Here is a 26,940-nt window from a genome sequence, read left to right on the forward strand (position 1 = left end):
ATTACTAACCTTGAGTGAGCTTGTGGGGGGCAGAGGAATAAATTCTCTGTTTTGGGACTCTCACAGTAGATTTTGCAGATTGCTTTGGAAAGGGCAATGAAGAGATAGCAGGAACTTGAAGAGTTTATTTCCGTGGCCACCTCACCCAAGGATACCAGTTGTGCTGCCTGCTAGGAAGCAAGACAAAACAAGCACCAGTCAGACCCCAGTTCCCCAGCGCATGGTATTACCTGAAGCAGGTGGCAGAGTGAGGTGATGAGCAGTTGTGATGTGTTAAGAGTACAGAGTTGTGTGTGTCACATGGCCTGGATGGTGGTGGAGGTCTTTGGGGAACTGAGTGGGGATGGCAGCACTGGGATTCGGGAAGGCAAAGCAATGATGATAGGGCTGGAGGTCAGTGGTGGAACACCTGTTTTTGCATGTAGAAGGTCCCAGGTACAACCCTTGGCATTTCATAGAATCATAGAGTTGGAAGAGACCACGAGGGCCACCCAGTCCAACCCCCTGCCAAGCAGGAAACACCATCAAAGCATTCTTGACATATGCCTGTCAAGCCTCTGCTTAAAGACCTCCAAAGAAGGAGACTCCACCACACTCCTTGGTAGCAAATTCCACTGCCGAACAGCTCTTACTGTCAGGAAGTTCTTCCTAATGTTTAGGTGGAATCTTCTTTCTTGTAGCTTGAATCCATTGCTCCGTGTCCGCTTCTCTGGAGCAGCAGAAAACAACCTTTCTCCCTCCTCTATATTACATCCTTTTATATATCTGAACATGGCTATCATATCACCCCTTAACCTTCTCTTCTCCAGGCTAAACATACCCAGCTCCCTAAGCCGTTCCTCATAAGGCATCGGTTCCAGGCCTTTGACCGTTTTGGTTGCCCTCTTCTGGACATGTTCCAGCTTGTCAGTATCCTTCTTGAACTGTGGTGCCCAGAACTGGACACAGTATTCCAGGTGAGGTCTGACCAGAGCGCAATACAGTGGTACTATTACTTCCCTTGATCTAGATCAGGCATCCCCAAACGTCGGCCCTCCAGATGTTTTGGACTACAATTCCCATCATCCCTGACCACTGGTCCTGTTAGCTAGGGATCATGGGAGTTTTAGGCCAAAACATCTGGAGGGCCACAGTTTGGGGATGCCTGATCTAGATGCTATACTCCTATTGATGCAGCCCAGAATTGCATTGGCTTTTTTAGCTGCTGCATCACACTGTTGACTCATGCCAAGTTTGTGGTCTACCAAGACTCCTAGATCCTTTTCACATGTACTGCTCTCAAGCCAGGTGTCTCCCATCCTGTATTTCTAGGTAGGTAGTACAGTCTGAGTCAGTATGTGGTAGCTTTTTCCATTCCCAATGATAGCAGCAGGAGGGAAAGCCAAGAGTGATTTGGCTGGGTACCCAGCCAGCCTCTCTCCCATCTGGCATGGACACTTCTCAGTTCTAACTGAGAGGATGTGCCAAGCACAATCTTATCTTGCACTCAGAGGGTCCTTCAGCCTTGGAAAGCGAGGACCTCCATGGCCAATGGGGAGACGAGTAATGACGAATGTAGCCCCTGATCAAAGGAGTTGCTCATCCTTGCTTAACTTTTCCTTTTACCCTCTGCTATGCCCATAAGGTAGCTAAAGAGGGATTGTTCCACATCACTCAGTCTCACCAAGGAGGTAAGTGGTCATGAGCCATGAGCCAAAAGCATGAGCCAAAAGGAGTCTCAGATGGGAAGAACATAGAGTACCCCTCTGGAGATGCAATGAGGTTGAGGGTACGTTCTTTCATATGTGGTGGACATGTAAAAGGGTTAAAGAGTATTGGGAAATAATTTATAATGAACTGAAAAAAATATTTAAAAGCACTTTTCAAAAAAAACAAAAACAAAACCAGAGTCCTTTTTGTCAGGGACAATTCAGACAGAAATTCCCAGGCGTAAAAAAAGGTTATTTATGTATGCTACTACTGCGGCCTGTGTTTTGTTAGCCTCCAAATGGAAAACGAGTGAGTTCCCAACTGAAGAAGAATGGCAACTGAAACTGATGGAATATGTGCAGCTTGTGGAGCTAACATATGGAATAAGAGAACAAGAAGAACATACATTTAAAGAAGATTGGAAAATGTTTATTGAAGATATGGGGGCGGGTTGTGTACACCTGAAAACATTGGCGGCATTAAGATAAATTCAACTGTGCAAATAAGTTATGATGGATGTAATAATGGAATACTGAATGGTTTAGTTTATGTAAAACATTCAGGGATTTATGTTATGCAAAATGAACTATGGAAAGAGAAGAAGGGAAGTCACTGATATCTTAAGGCTGTTTAAATGAATATTCTAAAATGTAAAACAATATATATATATATATATATATATATATATATATATATATATATAGGTGGTGAAACTCGGAAAATTAGAATATTGTCGAAAAGTGCATTTATTTCAGTAACGCAACTTAAAAGGTGAAACCAATATATGAGATAGATGCATAACATGCAAAGCAAGATATGTTAAGCCTTTATTTGTTGAAATTGTAATTATTTGTCATTAGGCGGGTCAATTATAAATGGAATGGAATTAATGAAATGTAATAGCGATGTTTATTTTTGTATTATTGTAACTATTTGTTTTATTACTGTGGAATTTCCAAAAGAAAGCATTTGTAAAAATTAAAAGAAAAATAAAATAAAGAAAATAAATAAGATAAATTAAAATAAAAATAAAATAGTAAGTTGCATTTCTGAATTTAATGCACTTTTCGACGATATTCTAATTTTCCGAATTTCACCAGTACAGTACTCCTGCTTTTAGAAGCACCAGTGTCTTTTATTTTAAGGCAGCATTTCCATCTTCAAAAAGAAGCTCTTATGCTTTCAGTAGAAACTGCGCCAGGTCACAATGAAAGGGCCAACAAATTCTCCAGGCAGGACAAACAGCACTCACTGGCCGTACACCACCTAATAACATTTCAGCTGCCCTTGAAACACTGGCTAGATCAGCAGCAATTTCCAGGTCATCGTGTTTAGCTCTCAGGGATGAAAACTTCACTTGTTAGCTTCAGTCGGTGTAGCCTCTGTTGAAGAGATAGGAGCAGGCAATGGCTATTTTCTTCCCTTTAGCCATTTGGCAACCCCGAGCAAAAGCTTTGTCCCATACTGAATCAGCTCATGCAGAAGTGAAGCGAAAATGGGAGCGGTCTAATGCTGTTTGAAAAGGTCAGGTTTAACATAGCAGGGTTTTGAACATCTCCTTCTGTTGTAGTTGTGGGAGGAAGATGTGGCCAGGCAGGGCCTATATAAAGAGTGAGCATGATGTGGGTTCTTCACGCCTGTCAGATTCCCTGACTGAGAGTAGAGATGGCTCCTGTCATAGCTTTCCTCACATGCACCTGGACTCTCCTGCCACTACTCGTGGCATCTAAAGGTAAGAACCATTCCATCTGTCACTTCTCTGGCCCCTTTTAGCTGGGCTGGTGTGTGTGTCATTTTACTTTATTATTTATTTAATGAGATTTATATACCACTTAATCACGGAAGCCTCTACAGTGGTGCCTCGCTAGACAAATTTAATTAATTCCACGGGTCAATTCTTATAACGAAAATTTGTCAACGCATTAATTGAATTTCAATGCATTCCTATGGGAAACCACGATTCACTAGACGAATTTTTCACAAAACGAATTCGTCTACCAAGACAACCTCCACTCGAAAAATCTCTTCGTTAAGTGAAAAATTCGTCTTACAGGGCGTTCGTCTAGCGAGGCACCACTGTAAGTGGTTTACATAAAATGTGCATTAATATTATGGATATAATCAATACTAAAAATAACCCATAAAGCCAAGAGTTTTAAAAGATATGCATTGTGAAACACATATTACTGTATGTTTCCATGTATAACATGCCCCTGTGTATAAGATGCCACCTATTTTTTGGGACTCAAAATTAAGAAAATGCACTATGTAAAAGATGATGCCTTCTTTTAAACTTCAAAAATGTAGGAAAATATATAGTCTTATACACAGAAAAATATGGTATATATTGCATCATATCAAATAGGATTACCTGTATGGGCAGACTTGCTTAAGCAATTTTTTTAAAAAGCTGGCATCAAAAAGTGTACAGCAAAGGTGCCTAATTTATGGAGTCCTGCTTTCAACAAATCCCTTGCAGTTGATTTTAGCTTTAATAGTCAATCTTTTATTTTTGTATTAAATATTAAAACACACAAATTGACATATTGAAAACATGACAGACTAATTACATAACTAGTAATGTTATCATAATTGGGCATGCTGAGGAAATAAGCAATTTGCCATCCAAATACCCCCCCCCATTCCACATCTTTATTTGATCCATTACAGTGATGCCTCGCAAGACGAATTTAATTTGTTCCGTGAGTCAATTCGTTTTGTGAAAAATTCGTCTTGTGAATCGCGGTTTCCTATAGGAATGCATTGAAATTTCGTTTTGTGCCCATAGGGATGCATTAATTAAATTTCAATGCATTCCTATGGGAAACCGCGATTCGCAAGATGAATTTTTCGCAAAACGAATTCGTCTTGCGAGTCACCATCAGATCGCAAGACGCATTTGCCTTGCAAAAAATTCGTCTTGCAGGGCATTCATCTTGCGAGGTACCACTGTACATCAAATAAAGCTCTCTGTAACTCAGGTTATCATGTTCCACCCAGTATTTTACAAAGGAGCCCCATATTAAACAAAAGTGATATTTCCTTCTTCCAAGAAAAGGGGGTTGAAAATCACTGTTGTGGAATGTACACATATGCTATAGACATGCAGTGCAGTTCCCCTTATTTATTGAAACCTGCACAGCAACAAACAATGTTCCCAATTTTAGCCGTTTCACCACTGACATTTTTTTTAATACTGAAAGCAAAGCAAAACAGAAGCACCTGGGACAAAATCAATTCCAGCAAAGTTGATTGAATTTTTCTTGCCACCGGTGTGCTTTTTTTGCTCCCACACCCAAATGAAACATATGAGACATAAGTGGAAGAAAGGTTATATATCACAAGTAGGTTAAACAAATTAACCAAATTAATAAAGTCTGCTGCTGTTGAATGCTCCCCTGAAGTGCGCATGCCAGGCCCTAAAAGGCCCCATAGTACACCATGCATTTTTGTACACACTATTCAGTTAGGTAATTGCACTGCAAAATTTGGAGACGTGCGAATTTTGAAGGCTAGCTTTGTTTTGTTTTGCACATTGTTTCAAAAAGTGCAAATTTGGTAGATTGGTCTTTAAATGCAAACTGAATCAGATTTCTCCCTCAGACCTAGCTCCTGGACACCCAAGGAGCATCCATGACAGATGGCCATCTCTTTTGTATTTTTCTTTTCATACAGTTTCTGCTGAGTGTGGTGCAAGTTTCCTTATTTTTCCTTTCCCTTTGTTTCCCTTTCAGCCCCTCCAGCCTGTGTTTTCCCCTTCCTTTTCGGTGGCAGATACTACTCTTCGTGCACCACTGATGGCAGCCCTGACCAGCAGCTGTGGTGCGCCACAACTGACAACTTTGACAAGGATCGTAAATTGAAGCCATGTGCTCTTAGAGGTGAGAGGCATACAGTCCCTCTAGTAAAATCCATTTACGCGTTAATAGGTCGTCCCACAGACTTTGCTTATTTACACACTGAAGTGTGCTCTGTTCTATGAGATGAAATTGATCCAAAAAGGTCCTAGCAGGGCTGGCCTGCTCATGAGGTGGACGGAAGGAGCCACCTCAGGCAGTGGAATCCAATGGGGGTGGCAATCCCATGGCTAGCGAGCATCACTAGCAGGCCAGTGAGACAGGGATTCCCTTTACTCTACCCCACCCCCTCCCTCTCCTCCTCTTAAAGATGTTATGCCATTTTCTGAGCTTGCAAAAAGTCCTCTTGCACCATCCTAAAGGGAGTTCTAATCCTCACAATGCCTAGGAATGCTCATTGCCCCCTCTTCAAATTAGCTCTTTGGGCAGCTGCCCGTTTGCCCTCTTGTAAATATTCCTCTGATGGAACATTTGTTCTGATCTGTTTGTGGGGAGGTTGAAATGTCGCAAGACTCTGCAGACTGAATGAAAACTTCAAAGCGCAGCAATAGAGAAAACGAAAGTAAATTTATGGTTTGCTGACAGCAAGCAGTGGCTCAGAGGATACTTCCAAAAGCTGAGTGCCTCGCCATGGTTGCCCAGAGGCTTATATACTTTATTTCTGACTGATATACATGAAGCATTACATATTCATTAGCTAATTGTTAAACCACATCCTTCCTCACTCCTTTTAAGGTTAACTTCCCCATTTCGTACATAAGCTCAATCATTCTTTCATGGCCTTCGCAAGACTCTGAACAGACTTTCTTGGGTCTTCTAAGCAACATTCCACAGATAAGATAAAGGAGAGCTTTACTGTCACTGGTTAGTACAAAGAGAATAGTCTTCTAGCAACTGTCCATGGCCATGGGGAGCATAGCTGCCAAGTTATCCCTTTTTTACAGGGATTTTCCCTTATGCTGAATAGGCTTCCTCGCGAGAAAAGCGAAAACTTGGCAGCTATGATGGGGAGGGGAACAACATCCTGCAGCTGCAACTGTACACGTGACAAACCGTTTCTCACAATATGGGGTTTCTCAGAATCATGGGGGCCACTGTTACAATACAACAGCAAGCATTCATGCTGATTTGCTTGTGCAACATTTATATGTCCTACCATTAGTCTTTTGTTTATCCCAGACTGTTCAGTGCATTTCTCTGTCACTTTCCTACTTGTAAAAAGTATGTTTGTTGGTTTGTTTTTTAAAGTGGCTTTAAGCTACTGTTAAAAGCAAAAATCTGCCCTTATTCCCTTATGGGGTACACAAGAGCCCTTTATTGGGTTCTCCATCGGTCGGAGATATAACAGAGGCAAACCAGAGAATTTTGAGAAGCAAAGCCTTTATTGTTGCTGTTGCAACAGGGTCCTTCCCCTCACGCAGGAGAACGAGGAAGGAACCCCAAACAAAGGTGTCCTGCCCTTAAATAGAAATTTGAAATTGGTTCCAGCCCACCCCCCCAGAAGCATCACCCATACGTCACAGAAGGGGTGTAGCCCAAGACCGCCCTCCCTAGATTCATCATAGGTACATCATGAAAGGGGAGGTCTGGTGGCAGTAATCTGAGCATCCTGGACCCTGCCCCCTGCCCCCAAAACCTAATCAACAAAAAAAGGAGATATTTACATTTCCCTGTTTCCCAGCCAAGTTAACCACACCCTTTTGTCTGGCACTCAGGTATCAGGATGCCAGGGATTATCACTTTAATTCCTGAGACAATGAGAAGGTTTCCCCCACCCCCCTCCTTCCTTGCAGAGGAACACCTGGTCAGAGAGTGTCAAAATGGTGTCAGTCAGGCCTGTCTTCCTGTGCTGCTTCAGACATGTGCCTGTACATGTTAATGAACAATTAATATATATATAACCTTAAAACTCATACAACACTACTGTACTTTAACTGTGCAAACCTGAATTCCTGATGTGGACATGAATCCCTCCTACAAGATATTTTGCTCTGGAAGTGACCGAAAAGATTAACAATGTGCATTACAGTCTCAATCTCATAATTTTGTTAAGAAGAGCAGCTTTGCACGGAGTGATTAACAATTTTCCTACTTCAAATTGCTCACCATTAGCTGTTTCCCCCTCTTGCAGTGTTGATACTGCATATCGGCCCATGCAAACATGTTTGAACTTGTGTGTGTGTGTGTGTCTAGGCAATTTGGAGATAGGGGTCAACATATTCTATCACTGCTTTTCTGCTCTTAATCACTCTACTCAAATGTGCCTCCCCCAATAAATGGGCAATGACACATTTATACTTTTGTGCAACATATAGTAACCCTCTGACCTCCCCATTCAGGAAGTACAGTGGTACCTCTACTTACGAATGTTTCTACTTACGAATGGAGCTCCGTCCGCCATTTTGGATGCGGTTTAGATAGGATTTTTCCTACTTACGAATTTTTAGATAGGGTTGCTTCGACTTGTGAATTTTTTCTGCCAATGCATTCCTATGGGATTCAACTTACAATTTTTTTTGACTTACGGATGTGCATTCGGAACGCATTAAATTCGTAAGTAGAGGTACCACTGTAAATAGGTTTAATTCTCATTAATGATACGTATCTGTGACAACCTCCAAAGGCAGTGTCTATATAGACACTATGTGTCTTTGCCTGAGTGGTTGGATTTCAATCCCAGCAGGCAAAGGAAATGGGGTTTGGTGGTGGGCAGTTGATCAGCAGCATATACAGATCCTGAAGCCTTTGTCAATCAATATATACTTTATTTGACCGATAGTCAGAAACAAAAAAACATTTCTCAATACAAAGATAAACATATAAAACTGAAGGCATCAGAGGGATACATAAAAATATAAAACTGAAGGCATCAGAGGGATACATAAATGGGGTATGACCGCGCTACTAAACCTCCTACAGATAACCCACATGAAGACATTTGATTATACGTTTCCGACACTTGAGCGCCAGGAAGAGGAATTTAGCCACTGAGAAGGTTATTTTCCCAGTGGGCTTGTTTAGCAAATATGCTGCCTGCCGTTCTCTTGGTCGGGAACTAAACTGAGATAAATACGGGTCTATAAGATATTGCCTTAAATCATTATAAAAGGGACAACTCAGTAGAATGTGTTCTGTGGATTCTACCTCACCCAAGGCACAATGGCACATTCTCTGACCGTATGGGACTCCTCCAAATCTTCCCCTCAAAACCGCCGAATCAAGGACATTCAGTCTAGCCGCAGTAATTAGTCTGCGGTATTCCACGTAGTGGATATCCGCCAGGTAACGGGCTGGTGCAGACCGATACACCTGCTCCCCTAAAAACATCCCAGATTTCACGCGGGCTATGTCCTCCTGTCTGGCGATATCCCCCAATCTCTGAGCGATCATGTCATGGACTCAATATAAAGGGAGGACAGACCGCACTTTTGCACTTCCTCTACCACTTCCCTTTCCCATGGAGATTTAAAATTATCCCTCAGAATCAGGGGGGCCAAACCCATCGGTCTGAAAAGCCTTTGTCTGTCTGGTTTGATTTGTCTTGTCTACCTGTCAAAATGGCCCACAGTGTTTGGGGACGGTAAGGATCTGGCTGCTGGCTGCATCCAGTTCTCTGCCCCTGATATAGGGTGTGGCTATTTTTTTTAAAAGGATAATATAAGAAAGAAGCAAGAAAAGTGTTACTAATGATTTATTGGCATAAACATGCACAAACTCTGCTTTTGTCTTTTGCCTAGAATATGGAGGCAACTCGAATGGAGCTGAATGTGTTTTCCCCTTCAGCTACAGGGGCCATACTTACTACACCTGCACTAACAAATACGAAATAAGAAATCGGTACTGGTGTGCTACAACAGGAAACTATGATAAGAACAAGATGTGGAGCTTCTGTGCTGACACCAGTATGTAAACTGGGGGGTCTGTTGGATTAGAAGTCAGGGTTGGGTTGCATCACAGGGCTTGGAAGATGGTTGGTTGTAGATTAAGCACAATTAATGATTTTTTGGGGGGTACACTTTACTGAGAATATTCCCTTGTAAATTCCATTCTCTGCAAATGCTCTTTGTAAACTCTCCTTTCCAATGCTTTGCTTTGACATCAGCATCAGCATTGTCCAGGCAGTCACATTACAAAATGGAAGAGTGAAATTAAGGGTGATGGAGCCATCAAAAATTTAGCAGATTTTCCATTTATTTTAGTGGGAGGATTACAGATCCTCCAAGTGTCATGATTTTCCAGGGAGAGTCCCAGATTTACAGAAGCCATCCTGGTTTTTTATTTGATCTAATCCTGGAATGCCCCACTTTTCCTTAGGATGTCCCTGTTTTCACTGGATAAATGTTGGAGGGTGTGGAATTAGGCATGTGTTTAATTTTATCCCATTGGAATCAATGGAACATGGGCGGCAATCCTATACACACTTTTTGGGGAGTATTTTTCTATATTTACTTAAAACATGTTTTACCCCACGCTTGATTGAAGAGCGGTGCATGCTAAAAGCTTTCAGAGTGGCTTGCAACAGTCAATACAGTGGTACCTCGAGTTATGAACTTAATTCGTTCTGGAGGTCTGTTCTTAACCCGAAACCGTTCTTAACCTGAAGCACACTTTCTCTAATGGGGCCTCCCGCTGCTGCTGTGCCACTGCCACACGATTTCCATTCTCATCCTGGGGCAAAGTTTGTAACCCAAGGTACTACTTCTGGGTTAGCAGAGTTTGTAACCCAAAGTGTTTGTAAGCTGAGGTATTTGTAACCCGAGGTACCACTGTAGTCAGATTATCAGTCCAGAGCAGTGGCGTCGCAAGGGGGGCGGGCGGGGGGGGGCAGTACGGCCCGGATGCCATCCCTAGGGAGGGTGACAACCCCCCCTGGGTGGATCGGTGCGGCGGCGCTCCCCTCCACCAGGCGGATCGGTCCCACACCTGTCGCACTTCAGACAACGAGTGCGACGGTGGTGGGTGCCAGAGCTGGTAGCTACGCCCCTGGTGCAGATTCCCTGCAATTCTTTCTTTCCTTCTGCTGTACCAGAGTGGAGGATTCCATCTCCACCTGAGGGCCACATTCCCTTCCAGGCAACGTTCCCAGGGCCAGATGGTAGTGATGGGAGGAGTCAGAAGGAAAAGTGAGCACAGCAAGGAATGTCCATATTACCTTACACTTACACAGCCCTCTCTATCCTTCATTCAGTCAAGCAAGAAGCATTATCAGAGTTCAAGGACACATTCTAGCTAGCCCAAAACACTCAAGGAGGGGTCAAAGTAGTGAGCAGTGAGACTAGGGAGGGAGTATGACCTGGGGGAACGCCTGGGGGTGCATCCAGCCCCCACCCCTGAAGTTCCCCAGCCTCGTTTTATAGTCTGATTAACCTAAAAGGGACTTACCTCTGAGCAGATATGCATAGATAGGGCTTCTTTTCAACCGGAACTTGCTGGAACTCAGTTCCGGCACCTTTCAGGTGGGCTCCATTGCCATTATAAGAGAACATGGGAGGCTTACATGGTGAGTTCTGGCACCTCTTTTTCTAGGAAAAATAGCACTGTGCATATGATTGCATTTTTAAAAACTTTAGATGATGGTGATGGTGATGTGGGTAGTTGTTCCATGATTTAATCATGCATAGGAATCTGATTACTGAGCGCATTCAGCAGGACAAAAAAGCATTGTAGGTTATTAAGGAAGCCTCTCCTTCTACCTATTCTCCACTTCTTCCAGGACTAGATGCAAATTTAGCTACAGGGCCCTGCATTTTCCCTTTCGTCTTCCAAGGCAAGTGGTACAAAGCCTGCACAGTAGATGGGAGATCTGATGGGAGGCTCTGGTGCTCTCTTGTCACCAACTACGATGAAAATCCGACGTGGGCATACTGCGAACCCTCAAGTAAGCAAAATAGAGAAGTATGTGGGATAGGCTATTCAGTGTGACAGACTAGAAATATTTCTCTTTCTTGCCGCAAATAAGGGCTGGCTTTGATAATAAGAATTATTATTATTATTATTATTATTATTATTATTATTACATACCTGTCCTTCCCAGGCCAGGTTACAATTTTAAAATACGATATTAGCATCAATTAAAATCAAAGATAGAAGGAATATCTTATTATGAATTTAGCTAAAATGACTGCAGCTATAAGGAATATCCCCAAACAAAAAATCCAAAACGAGTGGAAATTGGTAGAGGACTATCTGAAAAAAGAAGGTATTAAAGCTGATCTGGTGATTTGCTTAAGTTAAGTAACTTGTTAGATAAAAGAAGATGGTACACCTGTGGTAGGTGGTTTAATTAAAGGAATTTAAGAAAGCGAGTTAAGAGGGATGAAAGTTAGAGGAAGCGATATGTGAACAATCGGAAGTATTTTCAATTTTTATTTTCCTTTCTTTCCCTTTTTTTCTTTTTGAAATTTTTATATTTTGATTTCATCTTGATTTAAACTTTTCATACAATATTTGTTATGCATTGTGTTGAGCATAGGTTAAGATGAAGCTTTATTTTGAGCACTTATTTCTATGTTCTGTTTTTGGTATTTTATATCTTTCCCTGGTTTTTTTTATTTACATTTTTTAAATCCTTTGGTTTTCTTATATTTCGTAATGTTTTAAAGAATCGAAATAAAGATCTTTTAAAATATTGAAAAAATTATAGATATATATATATATATATATATATATATATATATATATATATATATCAAATCACATTAAAAAGTAGGGTTGGTCCTCACAATATTAGCTGCATTCAGGAAGTACTTTATCCAACCCAATTAAACTGGAAAATCATGGGAGTTGTGTGCTATAATTTCCCCATGGTTTTTATGTAACACACTCCCGCCACACAAGTGATGAAATCTGGGGCTGTATTTCTGAATACAATTATTTCCCAGCCTTGGGAGAAAAGAAGCACACATGAGCATTAAGGGCTGATGAACCGTCTGATGGCATACACTGTTGTGGGACACAATGTGAATGAAATCTAGTGCAACACGCAGTTGTATCCCTCAAGAAGACACCGTTCCATAACTACACAGGTAATGCAGTGTACTAGGAATGTTGGAAAGGGGACAGAAGCGCCAACATTGTAACCAGGAAAACGAACACAATAATTCCCACATCTGAATGCAACTTATCTCTAAGGTGTCATTTTATAATAAAATCCTACTGCAATCAATGAGACAAATTCATGACTTAAGTGGATTTCAGTGGTACCTGAGTACAACTGACATAATCTGGATCCAATCCATTTCTCTCTCTCTCATATATATATATATATATATATATATATATATATATATATATATATGGACCCCTGACCATTAGGTCCAGTCGTGACCAACTCTAGGGTTGCGGCGCTCATCTCGCATTATTGGCCGAGGGAGCCAGCCTACAGCTTTCAGGTCATGTGGCCAGCATGACTACGCCGCTTCTGACAAACCAGAGCAGCACACGGAAACGCCGTTTACCTTCCTGCTGTAGCGGTACCTATTTATCTACTTGCACTTTGACGTGCTTTTGAACGGCTAGGTTGGCAGGAGCTGGAACCGAGCAACGGGAGCTCACCCCGTCATGGGGATTCGAACTGCCGACCTTCTGATCGGCAAGCTCTAGGCTCTGTGGTTTAACCCACAGTGCCACCTGCGTCCCTTATATATATGCAGATTTTGTTCAATTCCCCTTACAGCTGGCTAGCATGCACACAAAATGCAACTGAATATGAATATCACACCAATCCCCTCTTTATGTTGCTTCAGTTAATGACTCCCCTCTCCACTCTGTTTCTCTTCAGAACCTGCCTCATGCGTCTTTCCCTTCAAGTATAAGAACAAGTCACACTTCTCGTGCATCAAAGAAGGAAGTGTTGATGGGCAGCTGTGGTGTGCCACAACTCCAGACTATGACAAAGACAGCAGTTGGAAAGGATGTTCCCTCCAAGGTAGAGTCATCTGCTGGTGACCATGCTCTGCTAGGCAAAACCCCTCCACCTTGAAAACGACAAATTGTACAGAAATGTTTCTGCTTCTGTTCCTTTAACAGACAACTAACAATGTTCCGGGTGCTGCAAATAATGTTTAAGTCCCCAAACAGCTAAATGAAATTGCTGTATTCGGATATAAGGCAGATACCAGACACTGATAAGTTGGCAGGTAACATGGGTTGGGCGAGGTTCAGAGAACCACTGAAGGAGCAGCAACCCGTGAAGAGGGTCAGTCATACAAAGTGATGCACATGGTTGATTTAGGAAGACACTGCAGTCCCACAGTATCAGTATCAAACTTTATTTCGGTCACAGACCAGCATAAGATAAAACATATGGATAAACTGAATATGTAAGACTTAAAACAGGCAAGGAATAAAAACTAGGAATTAAAAGGTGATTATATCACACATACTTAAAAAGAGAGAAACAAGGACAAACTGTTAAAAGTGACTATAGGGGAGGGAGCATGAAGGAGCACAAGTTTTGCATTGCATGACCAGACGGAGCCCCCCCCCCAGCTCCCAGGGACCATCAGCAGGGGCGTAGGAAGATAGGGGCAGTGGGGGCGGTGCGCCCCAAGTGACGCGATCCCAGGGGTGCCATCGCCGCTACCCGCCCCGCCCCAAAATGTGTGCCCCGCCCCTGCGCACGGCACGCCCCACCCCAAAACGTGCCGCTAGGTCACTGTGCACAACGCACCCTGCCCCCATAACGTGTGCCACGTCACTGCGCACGGCGCCCCCAAAACACGCACGGCGCCCTGCCTCCAGAACGCGCGACACGTCACTGGGGGCAGCTCGCCTGCTCTCCGCCCCCCATGGCGGAGCATGAAGCTCCGCCGCTGACCACCAGAATTAATAATGACTCATGACAATGTGTTATGGAATTTAAATTTGGCCACAACTTTATTAAACTTTCAAATGTAGAAAGACCTTGGCTTAGGCATTGGGCATGTATCCCTCCCAGGCAGGCCCCCAGCCGGGGGAACTGGGGCTCCTCAGGGTGAATGGGATATGGGAGGTGCACTGCAAGATGCATGTGTATGCAGGCAGCCCACCCCGTATCCCCGCACGCAGGGTAGTTCACTGACAACCTTTCAGCGTATGGCCAGTGACACCCATTTACAACCCCTTTAAGAGGGGACCCTGGAATCACCGCTGCGGGGGGGGGGGGGAGACTAAAGGATTCCACCCATGGTCTTAAACAGCCAAAGTTGTGATGATTTGCTACGGGGAAGACAGAACCTGCCAATGCAGGAAAATTTCTTCCCGGCTGGCTCTTCAACAGCAACCAGTCAAATGACCCTAGCAGTGCCCGCTAAACAGGAAGAAAAAGGTTAACCTGCAAAAAGAACATTAAACAAAGGGAGGGTTGTGTGTGTGGGTGTGTGGGTGAAGCTCCTAAGCTGACTGCCTGGCTGTTGCTGGCTCCGCCTCCTATTTATGCGATTGGCCCCACCTCCAGCAGTGCTAAATGACTGAGATTTGGCAGGAACCTCCAAAGGATAGCACTGAGAGGCAGGCCAGCCTAATCAGCCGGTATGTCCCCAAGAGCCCAAGGCTCCATGCACAATCCTGCAAAGGCTGCCCACAGTGTAAGGTGTGAGTGCTCATTTTGGGCCTAGTTTGTGGTGCAAACCACCCATTGACGAATATTCATTATTGCAGCGCAGAGTCTAGCAACCAAGTATGTAACATCTGGGTTTTCATCTTAATGTAGCAGGGGGGTATAAGGTTGTTCTGTACAACCTTGGAATTTATGTAGTATAGGCAAGATCAGGCATAGGCAAACACGCTCCTCCAGATGTTTTGGGACTACAATTCCCATCATTCCTGACCACTGGTCCTGTTAGTTAGGGATGATGGGAGTTGTAGTCCCAAAACATCTGGCGGCCAAGTTTGCCTATGCCTGGGCAAGATGAACCTAGCTTTTATATCTGTATAGTATTGGCAATGAAAAAAGGCATGTTCCGTTGTTTTCAGTTGCCCAGAGCCACATGGGCATTTCTGCTCCTTGTACGGTGTCTTCCTAAAGCAGCCTTCCTGGATGGTGGCTCTGCAGATCACAGGATTTTAACTGAGTTTTAATTGGATATAACTGCAATCCCACAAGATGTAGCAATGACCACCAACATGGCTGGCTTTAAAAAGGGGGTTAGACAAATTCATGGAGAATAAGGTTCCCAGAGGCTACCAGCTACTATGGCTGTGTTCCACCTCCACTGTCAGAGTCATTATGCCTGCGTCTAGTAGCTGCTGTGAATTGGAAGTTGCACTCATTTCTTGTATGGGCTTCCCATAGGCACCTTGCAGGCCGCTGTGAAAACAAGATGTTGGAGGAGGTGGGCCTTGGCCTAATTCATTAAGTGTCTGACTTTATCTAGTCCTTGAATGCAGAGCCATTGCCCATATCCTCCATACAGTTCTCTTTGACAACACGACGAAACTCTACGGCATATTATTTTTGTGTTCCCTCTGTCTGCAGAGTATGGAGGGAGCTCCAATGGCCAGCCTTGTTGGTTCCCTTTCACCTTCAACAACCAGACATATGATGCCTGCACCAATGAGGATGACGACGGCGAGAAGAATGGGGGATACTGGTGTTCCACTACTCCAAACTACGACGAGCAGAAGCTATGGAGCTTCTGTGCTGACACGAATTTGAGAAGTGGGGAAGTTTTATTACCAGGTTAGCAGAAAGCTGCCCAGGTGGGGGTGTAGGAGAAAGTTGGTTTCAGACAGGCAGCCTGATCTCATGTTTACTTGGAAGCCCATGCTACCAAGCAGATTTTGCTCCATGTCTTCATTGCAATGTGTTGAAGTAATATGCTGTAGGCTGTAATTAAATGCGCAGTTATTTGGGAGCAAATAACTCCCAAATAATCAGAAGTATTATTAAGATAGCTTCCTAGCCTCATTCCTTTGCTAGAGGTGCTCATCTCATGGTTTTCTCTTACATTCCACTCCCAACCCTCATGGGACAAGGTGCAGAATCGAGGAGCTGTGTCTTTCCTTTCACCTACAAAGGCAAGACTTACACAAGCTGTACATCAGTTGGGACAATGAACTGGAGGTATTGGTGCTCTCTCACAAGCAACTATGATGAAGGTCGCCAGTGGAAATACTGCGAACCTTCAGGTAGGAATGAATTCTTCTTGGTGCTTCAAGAAGTGCTTTATAGTGGGCATAGGTAGCAAGCACAGCAGTGGAAGTGTCACAGATTAGAAAGCTTTCTTTTATTCATTTCTCCATTTTTCCATTCTGTACAGTTTTGTATCTACATTAAGGTCCCCCCGAAGTCCTGGTTTCCTTTTACAGCTTAAATCCCCCCAACAAAACTTTACCTTATGTTCCACAGATTTGAAAAAACAAGATGATTATCAGCCATAAAGACAAGTGAGACCGGCAACTATTAGCAAGGTAAACGTGTTTCATGTTTCCATGTCATTTTTATTTGTCTCTCAATCGGGGGTGGGGGAATATTTTTCAGCTTGAGGGACACATTCCCTTCTGGGCAACGTTCCATAGACCACATGACAGTGGTGGGCGGGGCCAGGAGAAGCTGTGGGTGCAGCAATATATGCAAATTTTACCTCTGTACAGTAGGCTGGCTCCTACACACCCACACACCCTTCTCTATCCTCCTTCAACCAAGAAACATTATCAGAATCTGATGATACACTGGAGCCTGGCAAAAACATCCAAGGAAGGTGCAACGCAGGGCTGGTAAGGGGTGTGTCTCACAAAGAGTGAGAGGCCTGGAGGGAGTCATGAGGGCTAAATAGAGTGTTCTAAGGTTCCCCACCCTTGCTTTTGGCCCATGAGAGATGACATATGCCTTTTCATGATACAAGTCAGGGGTGATCTTTTAACCGTGTAATACTGCTCAGCACTTCAGTAGACAATGAACGATCAAGAGTTAATTTGGGGGGAAGCTGGTGATGAGCTAACTTCCCTTGCCTTCACTTAGAATTAGGCTTAGCAAGTCAAGGTGATTCCCCCCGCCCCAAGCCACATATAGAAAACAACTTGGTTTATTTTCCTAATTTTGAAATTTGGACCTGGCCATGCTTCCAATCACATAAATAAGCACACAAAAGAGTCAGAATGCCTCTCTCCTCAAGTGCCAGGAGTAGGTCAGTAATAAACGTACACAGCATTGGTGAACTTAACTCTTTATTCCAAGAAACAGCTCAGGAGGCCAGGTCTAGTAAGCACATCAGCTCTTCCTGGTAGATCTTGGCCGAATGAGGCAGTTGTGAGAACTGATGGTCCCTGTCTTCCCACAGTTGTCTAAGCCTCCCCCACCCCTGATCCTTCCCAAGCAGCTTAAGACTTTCTTGATGTGTGTGTGTCTCCTTTGCCCTTTCTTTGGTCCTGGGAGACTAGGGGGAAGGAGAGCTGGTCACAGCAGGAAGGGGAGACCCTTTGGCTTCTTAAGCAGCCTGCCTGATCTCTGCCTCTTGGCCCTGCTCCTCTCTAGCTTCTGTTTCTGGCCTGCTGTCTGCTACAGACTCTTCCTGCTCAATAAACCCTGTTACCTCTTCAGCTTCCAACATCTCCTCCTCCCAGTCTGCTCCTTCTTCTTTTTCAGACCACTCATTGTCATCCCACCACCACTCCCGTGGCTCCAAGCCTTCTTCCCTTGAGGGTTCCCCAGCTGGTGCCTCGCACCACTCCTCTGCATCCAGCCAGCCCATAGCATCAAGATACTCTGACTTAAAGTAGGTGAATAAATGAACAAATTAACTTAATTTGGATATGCAGAAAATATTAAAAATAATTTAAGGAACTACAGAAACAGGGGGAAGGAAGTCAAGTTTTGAAATGTTAAAATAACGGTAAAATTATCAAAATGTATAAACCTGAAAACCATAAATAAAATATTAAAAAAACCCAAAAAACCAAGATACCCTGACTCACACCCTCTTCTTTTTCTGGTTACCCAGTGACTGTACTGGAAACCTTTCTGTGAGACCTTTTCTCCTTGGCCCCTTCAAGGCTAAAGTAGCAACACCTCAGACACCAATAATTCTGTGAAATGCAGTTTCCTATGTTGCCTGAATCCTTAATGCACACATTGGGTACTCTGGAAACAACATGCCCCAGGGCTCCTAATGCCTGAGATTCTGCCCTTTGGAGTATTCAAGAAATCAGCGCATGAACCCTTTGCCTTCTAGCTTTATTGGACTTGCTACATGCCTATTGGCTCTGACTTTAGGTGTTGTTGGTAACTAACTAGCATGTATCTTTTCCCACCAGATTACCAAAACCAATCAACCAATATCTTGGATCTGTGATTCCCACTATACTATTTGACTAGTGGAAAGTGGCTAGTTTTCATCTGGGCCTATCCTGTTTCCACCTATGCCACAACTATGGATAAAGTCTCTTACAGACTGCAGCTGCTCTTCATCCCTGGCCTAGGATTCTGCTAGGGACCCAGCCTCTGAAGATGTTTTACCCTCATCACCAATGAACAGCAGTTCAGAAGCACCACCAGCATATCTAACACTGTCATCACTTTCATCCTAGATTTCCTAGCTGATACACAAACTCCTCCCTTGTCCTTTACTCACATGATGAGCAGCTCTGTGCTCAGTTGCTGAAAAACAAAATCTATTTTTGCCTTGTCTGACAGCTGTAGTCTTTTGGATTATACACATGGTAGCACTAAGTCATATAAAAGAATAGTAATTAAAATTAGTAATTAAAATCAAGCAGTAATATAATTGTGCATTTCTGTACGGCCATGATTTCACGGTTATCATCAAACACCTACAGATTATTATGGTTGGGCAGAAGAGTGTAAATAGGGTAGGCCTGGTTGAAATGTTAGAAGCTGCAGTGGTGTGAATAGACAAGGGAGAAAAAAAGAAGGGAGTACTACCTACAGCATCTCCTCCCCCATAGCTGTTATTCTCTAGCCTCTGCTAATTGGAATAAACTGTAGGGAAAGTGTTCGTTTGGGATCAAATCTGAAATATTTCAGTTTTGCTATACAAAAAAGGAGGCGTGTAGGCTACTGTGTAATCCAGCTAGCATGAAATGAATTTACTTTTATCAAGAACTGATGAGGTCATTCTGTTCTGGGCACCTATATAATTGACCTCTGTGTACCATTGCATAGTTTACATTTTGATGACAAGATGACTTGTGAGTGATGTTACAGATGTACACAAGAAATGTGCAACTTTCAGATGATTGTGGGTGGATGATTGACCCGGGTCGTTGTAATTGCGTCCTCCTGGAATGCTAAGTGGCTTATTTCACCTGAATACTTAATAAAGTCTATCCTTGCAAGTTCACAATAGAGTAGCTTTGTAAAGTGTGAGCCACCAAGACAGAGAAGCTATGATTGAAGTGGATAAACTCTTTTTTCTTCTTCAAAAGGTTAATAAACACTTTATTTCCATTTTACAATATCAGTTATTCTCAATTAATTTGCTTTTAAAGTGCTGAAAAGATTTTCCTTTTACTGTTTTGTTTTAAAAGCAAGATACATTTGTTAAACAAAAAGATCAAGTAGATAACAAATAGCATCTGTAAGGTTGGGAGGGAATATAGAAGGCCTTGAAGAATTTTGCTCCACATCTCAGAAAACTTTCATTATACAAAAATAACAAATATATAGAGATGACTAAGATGGTGTTAGAATGTACACAAAATCTTTGGTTAATTTATTTTATTGTGACTTTTTTAACCAGACAAAAATGGAAATTATACCATGGGTGTTTTATTACATCTGTCCTGTATCAAATTAATACAAAAAACCTGACCTTTCTGCAGCAATGCAGAGAGTGGATAAACTCTCACTGGGAGCTTCATTCCTGTCAGTATTTTTCTATGGGTAGCCAACATGGTGTAATCCGGATTTTGTTGGTCTACAATTCTCATCAGCTAGAGCAGGCATCCCCAAACTGTGGCCCTCCAGATGTTTTGGCCTACAACTCCCATGATCCCTAGCTAACAGGACCAGTGGTCAGGGATGATGGGAATTGTAGTCCAAAACATCTGGAGGGCCACAGTTTGGGGATGCCTGAGCTAGAGCCAGTGTGGTTGATGGTCAGGGAAAATGGGAGTTATTGCCATCATCATCATCATCATCATCATCATCATCATCATCATCATCATCATCAACAACAACAGGCTACTCCTCATCTAGTCCCACATTAGTTCCCACAAGACCCCTGCAGACTCCCAGTCTACCCTCTCCAGCTCCAGTGTGCTTGCTCACAATGTCTGTTCCTCTGTTTGCAGAAAGCTGGTTCTGCTTACTGTTTTTCATTCTCCAGCAAATGTTTGGGGGATTGGAACCTTTACACGTTGAATCCCTTAATGGGGATGCAATTAAAGAGGGGAAAAGAGATTGTTTTCCCTGTTCCCAGAGTATGCAAGGTAGTGTGATCAATAACTGCATTCTCCACTAAATGTTAGAACCCCAGTTTGGAAGTTGGAACTGAACTGGAAACTTTGTTTGAAAGGGGGGGGGCAGCACAAAGTGGCTACAAGCACCTGAAAACTGAGCCTGGTACCCAAGCTTATGTATAGATCAAACTCTTATTTCTTAGTGTCTGACATGTATGCTTTTTTGCTGTGTGTATAGATGAACAATTTTTTAAAAAAATTAAAAATGACCATTTATCTACATCCCACTTAGTGGTTGGTGAAAACGTCAATTTCAATGTCTCATTTTTCCAGTCTTAAGCTCAGTTCTTCACATATCCACAGCAGTTTGCAATAAGGGGGGGGGGGGGGACCAGCATTTTTGTGCAAATTTCTCCTAATGCACATTTTTGTCCGCACTTTTGCATAACATACACATTTTTCGCTAAGCTCCCCCCCCCCCCAGTTTTGATATTCTCCTTAATAAAATGCATTTGTTTGTGCTATTTTCACTAATATATGCATGTTTATGCACATTTAACTTAGTAGATGCGTTTTTTGGAAACATTGCTTTGCTGAAGAACTGCTTTTGCAGAATTCAGAGAAGTGCCCATTTTTAAGAATGGTTGTGTTTCAGTTTATGCATCATTTCAGAATATGTGAACTAGGTAGAATCACTTTTAAAAAACAAAGTGAATTGACCCCACCACCCCAATCCCTAATTCTACCTTCCTTCCACAGAACTCAAGTCTGTCATGATTTTCAGGTAATCTATCAAGTATTGAGCAGTACTGAAACTCTTTAGCTAACTCTTTTGCTACACTGTTCTCAGACTTCCACAGCATACAGTAACAGTGGTTCTGTGCAAAGTACATGCAAAGTACAGCTTGCATAGGAAATGAGCGAAGGTTGTATGAATGAATGAATGAATGAATAAATAAATAAATAAATAAATAAATGACTGATATGCAGAAGCAGCAAACATGGAATCTGTGTATCCCCTTGTGGCCTTGGTGATTAATTTGGGAGAAAAGAAAATAATAATAATAATAATAATAATAATAATAATAATAATAATTTATTGGCCAAGTACATTTTCCAACATACTTGGAATTTGTTTCGTCTACATTGCAATGTAGACATACACACACTGTTCCACTCACAATACAGATAAGCAAAGAAGCCCACCCATAATTGACCACCCCTTCAGCTACACATCTACAAATTTAACAATTTAATGGCACAAGGGAAAAAATCTTTCTGGGGTAATTTAAAATTCCTTAGTTGACACAGAAAATACAACCTCTGGTGGACCTTTTAAATAATACTATTGATGTTGCTTGACCAATTTAACTTTTGAGAAATTATAGAGCCCAGGAACTTAAAGGACTCTACTACTACAACCATGTTACCAAGGATGGAAATTGGCGGCAGTGCTGATTCTCAAGCTCAGGCCCATATGTGTTTATATGGGTGGCTGTTCACATCCCTTTTCATGCTCAAGGATATCTGTGTCATTTCTTTGCACATTCCAAGGTAGATTCCTGGCACCAAAAGACAAATCCTGTGACTGAGTCCTGATTAGGTCCTGACTGACTGTGCTAGTAGGATTCATATATCATGATCCTGGAGTTATGAAGGTGATGAACACCCACCTGAGAATAACGAACATTATTTCCAAATATCACCTAAATGCAGCAAACAGATGCTCTGGGCAGGCAGACCTGTTAAATCTGATTGGATTTTTCTTGCTCACTGCCCCCTTACCAAGCATTTTGCTTCCTACCTTTGACCACGGCATTGACCTGATCAAGTGGTCAAACTGAGACCGTGAGTGCAACTTCTCTTTAAACCAACAGTGGGACAAAGGCTCTGTTTGTCTGCTCTCATTTCTCGTAAGTCATTTGCACTGGTAAATAAATAAATAAAAATGCTGAGGTTTGGAAATCCTTTTTAAAAAATAAAAAACCAAAAAACTCCCTCCTGGAAACTCTAGTGAATTGCTGTGGAGAACTTAAAACTCTGTAATGAAGATCATACCGCTGAATCTCACATTAGTTTCACTTTAAAGTAGGCTGCTGCCAACTTCAGACATCTCTGCTATCCAGCAGGATGAAACTATTTTATGGGTAACTTTGTGGGGGCAACCCAGCCGAATCTCCATGCCCCACTGAAAGAGAGGTCTTCCTTACCAACCTCCTGCAGAATCCCATAATTTGGAAGGCATATAGAAGTGTATAGCCTGCAAATTCATCTGCAAGAGCAGAGTTCCAAATCAAGTACTGGGTTTCATCAGGAGTGAGCAGAAAGTGGATAGAGATCTAGGGATACCTCAGGGTGATGTGTTGTAGGTCAACAAAGTTTTCTGACTCCCAGTTATTGAATAATAGCAATAACCAAGTTACTTCCTCACATCTAAATGAGGCTGCTCAAGTGGGTGGAGGAGCTATCCAGGAGTAGACTTTTTTTGGTGACCTCATGTTAGTTCCAGTATCAAAAACAAGTTCCTAGGCCTGGGGTATGCTCAGGGGCACCCTGTCCTTTCATCCCTGGGCTCAGAATTCTTTCATTCTAACTATGGTTTCTTGTAAGTGGCTCTGGTTAGTAAATCTCGGGGTTCTAATAAAAAAGCAAAGTAGATCTGACAAGCGTAAAATCTGCACTCCCATATATGGCACACAGAGAAAATACTAAAAGATATTTTTAGATGGTACAAAAGAAAGCAAATGTGAATTTTGATCTCCTTTAGGCAGGCATCCGATGCCTGCATTACAATTATTGTACCATGCACACTGGTGAATCAGAAAGATTGAAGACAGCCCATTGCCAATCAAAAGAAGATATATCTAAAAACACTCTAAAGAAAGGGTTCAAGAAGTGTACATATATTGTCAGGGTGCCAAGGATGACTGGCCCATGAAGCCTTTTCTAACAAACATACAAACACCTCATGCTTTCAGATAGAAACTTGGAGAAGCGATTCCTTAAATTCTTCTGATTTGGCAGTTGCACCTTCCTCACCACCTAGCATGCCTCTATGATGGGCAACTAGGTCCTACAATAAGACAGCAGGCCTGGCATCAGTACCAGGCACCACGTAAACTCACCAATAGAGGAAGGGGCTGATCAGAGGGCATTTTGCCAAGGCCCTGGTCAAAGAAGCTGGCTTTGCAAGGTTCTAGCCAATACTGAAGCCTAGGATCATAGAGGAGTCAAATGAACAATTGTTTTCTAATTACAGGTAGGTAGCCGTGTTGGTCTGCCATAGTCAAAACAAAATTAAAAAATTCCTTCCAGTAGCACCTTAGAGACCAGCTAAGTTTGTCATTGGTATGAGCTTTCATGTGCATGCACACTTTTTTTTGAGGACTAAGTATTGAGGGGATATAGCAGTGAAAGGATTTAAAATAAATAACCCGAAGAGATGGCAAGGGGAAGTCTAAAATTTTGGATAGGAGTGAATGCTGAGTGGAAGCGTATTGGTTTAAATTGGATAGATTTAAATGTTTTTGTTTGTTTGTCAGAATATTCTGTTATTAAGGATTTGTTTTGCTTTGTTGGTTTGTTTGGAAAGCATGTGTGTCAGTTGTTATTTTTTATCTGTATGTTGTGATAATATTGTTAATCAAGATCTAATTTTAATATTTAAAAAAATGGAAGGACTTTTAAAAAATTGTTTTCTAAAGAACTGTTAATGTTTCATCTAATTGCAGTTTGCCTAGAAACTGCCAGACATTTGCACTGTACAGGACTATCCTTGGACTCTTCATATACCCAAGTCTGGTTAGGTAAAAAGGTAAAAGTAAAGAACTCCTGTACAGTTAAGTCCAGTTGTATTTGACGTTGGGGTGCAGTGTTCGTCTCTGCTTTCAGGCTGAGGGAGCTGGCATTTTTCCGCAGACAGCTTCTGGCACATGCAGCAGTACCTATTTATCTACTCTCGCTGGTATGCTTTCAGACTGCTAGGTTGGCAGGAGCTGGGACAAAGGAACGAGAGCTCACCTCATTGCATGGCTCCGAACCGCCAACCTTACATATAAACTGTGTTCACCATCAGCCAGATCGATGCTAACTTTGCCCAACTGTTGAATCTCCACCCCCACAAAATTGCTCAAATCCTCTTGCATCTTTGCATGTTGTGGACAGGGTGGTGAAGCAGTGTGTGTGTTGCCTCATCATGTAGCTTAATGCCCACTGAACTGATAGTCTGAAGCGTACATGAATATCATTCGGGGAGTTAGGTATGCATATATTGTTTGCTCAGTCCCTGTCCAATGTGCAAAAACCAGGTGTTTGTAGTTGTGGGAGGAAGGAGTGGCCAAGAGGGGCTTATAAAGAGGGTAAATGAGGCTACTCGGCATTCCTATGCCTGTCAAGTTGTCTTAAAGAGCTAATGGCTTCCATTATAACCTGCCTCTTGTACAGTTGGGTTCTCCTACATTCACACACAGCAAGTAAAGGTAAGGAATGGTCCATGTATAATTTCTGGTTCGTTCAAGCTGGATTACTATACAGTATTGGTGATCTCCACTTTCAGCAGATTTTATATAGACCTGGCTTGCATAAGCTATGTTCCCATTCAAGGCTGGAAACACAGTGAGGTAATTCTTTCCCGTGGCATTTTGAGCCACAATTGCGGCAGAGTCTTTCACATCAGAGAGAGGATGGGGGGTGCATGGACCTGACACACATCATCTTTAGCTGTGATTTCTGCATTCCAGGGGGTTGAACTTGATGAGCTTTTGAGTCCCTTCCAATTCTACAATTCTGTGATTCTGCGGTTCCCCTGTCCCAGCAACCCCACCTGTTCCTGTGTGATGGCTGTTAGGGTATATTGACATTAACATTGACTCTGCATGCAGTTTTCTAATCAGAATAAAGTTGGTCTGAGAAAAAACATGCATTAAACTACAGGATCAATATAGATTGTAGGTAATATTTTGTGAATGTGGAAACAGGACCACAGAGTAATTCAGAGTAATTCTGATGTAGCTGCAATTCTATCAAAGAAAAAAAACAGCTACTTAAAGGGAATGTATGAGAAAGGCAGAGTGGGTGTGATCTAGGAGTGTGTCCCTGCCATGGATGAGCCTCCATGGAGGAGGCTTGGTTCCTCCATAATTTGGACTATTGGTGTCAATCAAGAGGTGCTCCTGGACTGACATATACTAATAGGCTGCAATCAATCAGCTGTCAAAAGGATTTACACCATCAGCTTTTCATTATCTTCTTTAAAGTTGGAGTTTGATGACTTAAGGTCAGCCCTTCTGACCCTTTGTGCTCTCCGCATCTACAGAATATGGAGGGAATTCCAATGGCCAGCCTTGTGTCTTCCCCTTTGCTTACAAGAGCCGGACGTTCTATACTTGCACCAATGAAGATAATCCACATGGGAAGTTCTGGTGTGCCGCCACAGTGAACCATGATAAGGACCAGAAGTGGAGCTATTGTTCTGAAACCAGTAGGAAATTCTTACAGGTTTTTATTAAGATGGTGATTGGGTGGCCTAAGCCAGTTGTTGGTAGACCAAAGAGAGTAACCATGTGGTCTGATGAGAAGCTGTAAACAGAAACTGGGATGTAAATTTACATTGTATAGAAAAGGGGCTGGGTAGAAAGGTGGAGAAGAGCCTAGCTTGATGGTGAAGGACATAGGTTAAATGCCTAAAGTGCCAAATTCAGTCTGTGAATTTTTAGATAGCAGGAATTGAAAAGACACAACTTCTCAATAAGAGGTGATTCAGAACTGAGTGAATCAATGGTCCATCTCAGTATAGAACTGCTCCAGCTCTTTGTGTCAGATTAAGTAACATTTCTCATGCTCATAGCTGCCAAGTTTTCAATTTTCTCACGAGGAAGCCTATTCAGCATAAGGGAATTTCCCTTAAAAAAAGGGATAACTTGGCAGCTATGCTCATGCTGCTCATATGCAATAGTATCTATAGGCATTGCACTGCTTGAGAATTGGGTACCGGGCCAGATTTAACAATTTGTATTTACCTATGAAGCCGTAAAGGTACTGGAGCAGGATTCCCTGT

At 42.5% G+C, this 26,940-nt stretch overlaps 1 protein-coding gene across 1 annotated transcript in view; it reads left to right on the forward strand.

The window, feature by feature from the left end:
- The first annotated feature begins 309 nt into the window (after positions 1-309).
- LOC132593103 (uncharacterized) overlaps positions 310-26,940 on the forward strand; it is a 53,200-nt gene continuing 26,569 nt past the window's right edge. Inside the window, exons 1-9 of the mRNA XM_060282115.1 lie at positions 310-393; positions 1,625-1,670; positions 5,424-5,570; positions 9,284-9,448; positions 11,260-11,424; positions 13,327-13,473; positions 16,003-16,206; positions 16,503-16,655; positions 26,200-26,364. Coding sequence (XP_060138098.1) covers positions 310-393; positions 1,625-1,670; positions 5,424-5,570; positions 9,284-9,448; positions 11,260-11,424; positions 13,327-13,473; positions 16,003-16,206; positions 16,503-16,655; positions 26,200-26,364 — 1,276 coding nt within the window. The remainder of the gene's footprint in view (positions 394-1,624; positions 1,671-5,423; positions 5,571-9,283; positions 9,449-11,259; positions 11,425-13,326; positions 13,474-16,002; positions 16,207-16,502; positions 16,656-26,199; positions 26,365-26,940) is intronic.

Source organism: Zootoca vivipara, chromosome 13 (genome assembly GCF_963506605.1).
Source record: "Zootoca vivipara chromosome 13, rZooViv1.1, whole genome shotgun sequence".
Taxonomy (NCBI): domain Eukaryota; kingdom Metazoa; phylum Chordata; class Lepidosauria; order Squamata; family Lacertidae; genus Zootoca; species Zootoca vivipara.